At 36.6% G+C, this 2,877-nt stretch overlaps 1 protein-coding gene across 3 annotated transcripts in view; it reads left to right on the top strand.

Moving 5' to 3' along the window:
* KNL1 (kinetochore scaffold 1) overlaps nucleotides 1-2,877 on the top strand; it is a 41,868-nt gene that overhangs the window by 18,796 nt on the left and 20,195 nt on the right. For 2 of the 3 annotated variants that reach the window (XM_037739432.1, XM_017530888.2), the window contains exon 6: nucleotides 380-495. The exons of the other annotated variant lie outside the window; for it this stretch is intronic. In XM_037739432.1, coding sequence (XP_037595360.1) covers nucleotides 380-495 — 116 coding nt within the window. The remainder of the gene's footprint in view (nucleotides 1-379; nucleotides 496-2,877) is intronic. 3 annotated transcript variants of the gene reach the window in all.

The following is a 2,877-nucleotide window of genomic DNA, read 5'->3' on the forward strand; positions in this document are numbered from 1 at the left end:
TGGTCAGGCTGGTCTTGAACTCCCAACCTCAGGTGATCCACCCGCCTTGGCCTCCAAAGTGCTTGGATTACAGGCGTGAGCCACCACGCCTGGCCGGTAGTATTTATTTTCTTAACACATAGCATTTTTCGAACTACTTTCATTCCCTTGTGAGTGAAACAGCCACAGTTCCATAAACTTCTATGGGTAAATGGACTTAGAAGTCAGAGACTTGAATTCAGATTCAAATTTTTTGCTTGCTAGCATTATGAACGTAATGGAGTATTCAAATTTTTCTTTGTAGAATGTTTTAAAATAGGCACTCTGAAATTTGAGTTAATTCTTATATATGGTTTTGTCTGCAAGATACCAGTTCACAGGCACTGATTTTTTTTTCCAGTTTACCATAAACACACCGCCTACTCCAGAAGACCTGTTGTTAAGTCAATATGTTTACCGACCCAAGATACAGATTTATAGACAAGATTGTGAAGCTCGTCGCCAACAGATTGAAGAGTATGAAAGCTTTAATGTTTATATGTGGTGTTTTTTTTTAGGAGAGGGATCAGTGAATAGTTTGTGTGGTAAGGTTTTGATTAGAATAACACTGGCACGGGGAAAAGTGGATAGTATTAGTTGGCAGTCGATGGCATTGATTGGCTGTGTGATATGGGGGAAAGAGCTTCGGCCTTGTAGTCAGACTGAAGCTCAGTCTTGGCTTCAACACTAGCTGTATACCCTCGGGTAAGTCATTTAACCTTCATGTCTAAATCCATAAAGTGGAGATAATAAAACCTACTCAGCCAAAAGATGTGAACAATAGAAATTGCATACATAAATTGTTTTCATACCATTCTTAGGAAAAAGTAGGTCCTTAATAAGAATAAACAGTAATTATTAGATTACAGTATTATAAGTTGATTGCTAGAGAACATCTTTAAAAGAAAATATCTTTCAGAGATTTATGCAAGTTGAGTATCTCTAATCTGGAAATTGGAAATTTGAAATGCTCCAAAATCCAAAACGTTTTAGCCACCAATATGATGCAGGTGGAAAATGCCACACATAAATATAAGTGCTTACACAAACTTTGCTTCATGCACAAAATTATTTAAAATATTGTATAAATTGCCAGGTGCGGTAATGCATGCCTGTAGTCCCAGCTACTTGGGAGGCTGAGGTGGGAGGATGGCTTGAGCCCAGGAGCTCTGGGCTGTAGTGCACTATGCCAAGTGGGTGTCCGCACTAAGTTTGGCATCAATATGATGACCTCCCTGGAGTAGGGGACCACCAGGTTGCCTAAGGAGGGGTGAACCGGACCAGGTTGAAAACAGAGTAGGTCAAAACTCCTGTGCTGATTGCGCCTGTGAAGAGTCACTGGACTCCAGCCTGGGCAACATAGCAAGACCCTGTCTCTAAAAAAACAAAAAAATTCTATAAATTTACCTACAAACTATGTGTACAAGGTATATATGGAACATAAATGAATTTCATGTTTAGGCTTGGGTTTCATCTGCAAGATATCTTGTATATTCAAATATTCCAAAATCCAAAACACTTCTGGTCCCAGGCATTTCAGGTAAGGGATACTTAACCTGTATGTAGTGCCTGAAATCAGATTGCCTTTGACTTTAAAATTTTACCACATTTACCCTTGTTTACATATATAAAAGAACATGGTTTTACTTAGAAGATAGCTCATTGTTATGGTATACATTAATACTACAGACTGATTTACAAATTAGATATATCTAGATTCCCTTCAGTAAATCAGACTTTAAAACTCAAAATAATGTTTATGTCATACTTATCTGGGACTATCCAACTAAATTTGAACCAGTCTAACAAAAAAGAAATAAAATAATCTTTAAGAATTATCTGGGTTTTGGAAGTAGAAGAAAAAGAATATTTAAAATTTTAAAAATAATTATGTAATTTTAAAATCAGAAATTTAAGATATTTCAGATTCGCCTGATTCTATTCATTTAACAAATATTTATTTGAGCACCTGCATCTGCCAGGCATTATACTATGCACTGGGGTTCGTCACTGAACAAGACTGACAAATTTTGTATCTTCATGTTGTTTAAAAGAGTTGGCTGTGTCAGGATTTCACTGAGAATTTTGTTTCTTTTAATTGAGACAGAGTCTTGTACTGTTGCCTGGGCTGGAGTACAGTGGCGCACTCTCAACTCACTGCAGCCTTCGAATACTGATTTCAAGTGATTCTCCTGTTTCAGCCTCTTGAGTAGCTGTGATTACAGGCACCCACCAACACACTGGGCTAATTTTTTATTTTTAGCAGAGACGGGGTTTCACCATTGTTGGGCAGGATGGTCTTGAACTTCTGACCTCAAGTGATCCACCTGTCTTGGCTTCCCTAAGTGCTGGGATTACAGGCATGAGCCACTGTGCCTGGCCAAGAATGTTTATTTTGAATGAAACGGGATCTTACACTCAGTGAACAGTATGTTTAGGTGTGCTTTACTATTTGATTTTGCGTCCATGTGCCTGCCTATATACTCTGCAAGAGATCTTCTATCTCTGTTATAAATGTATTTTCTCCATTTATTAACAAAAGACTAAGATTATAATAGCTTTGCTGCTTTTATAAATGCTATTCTAAAAATGTGAGATAAGACTTTGAACTGAATTGGGAACTTTTATTAAAATAATAGCTACAACTTCATAGTAGATCATTGATAGACCTTAAGGATTCTTTATAAGCAAAATGTTTCACATTGGAACAAGTTGGTATGTTGAGATGAGAATTCTGTTAGTGATAGAAGGTTTTTTGATTTATGACATTCTTAAACTGCTATTCTTCAAGTGAATAATCAGATTGAATAATCAGGCTTTTATAGAGTGAATTCCCTTCTTTTTTTTTTTTTTTTTTTT

This window comes from Cebus imitator, unplaced genomic scaffold (assembly GCF_001604975.1).
Source record: "Cebus imitator isolate Cc_AM_T3 unplaced genomic scaffold, Cebus_imitator-1.0 Scaffold70, whole genome shotgun sequence".
In the NCBI taxonomy this organism is placed as follows: domain Eukaryota; kingdom Metazoa; phylum Chordata; class Mammalia; order Primates; family Cebidae; genus Cebus; species Cebus imitator.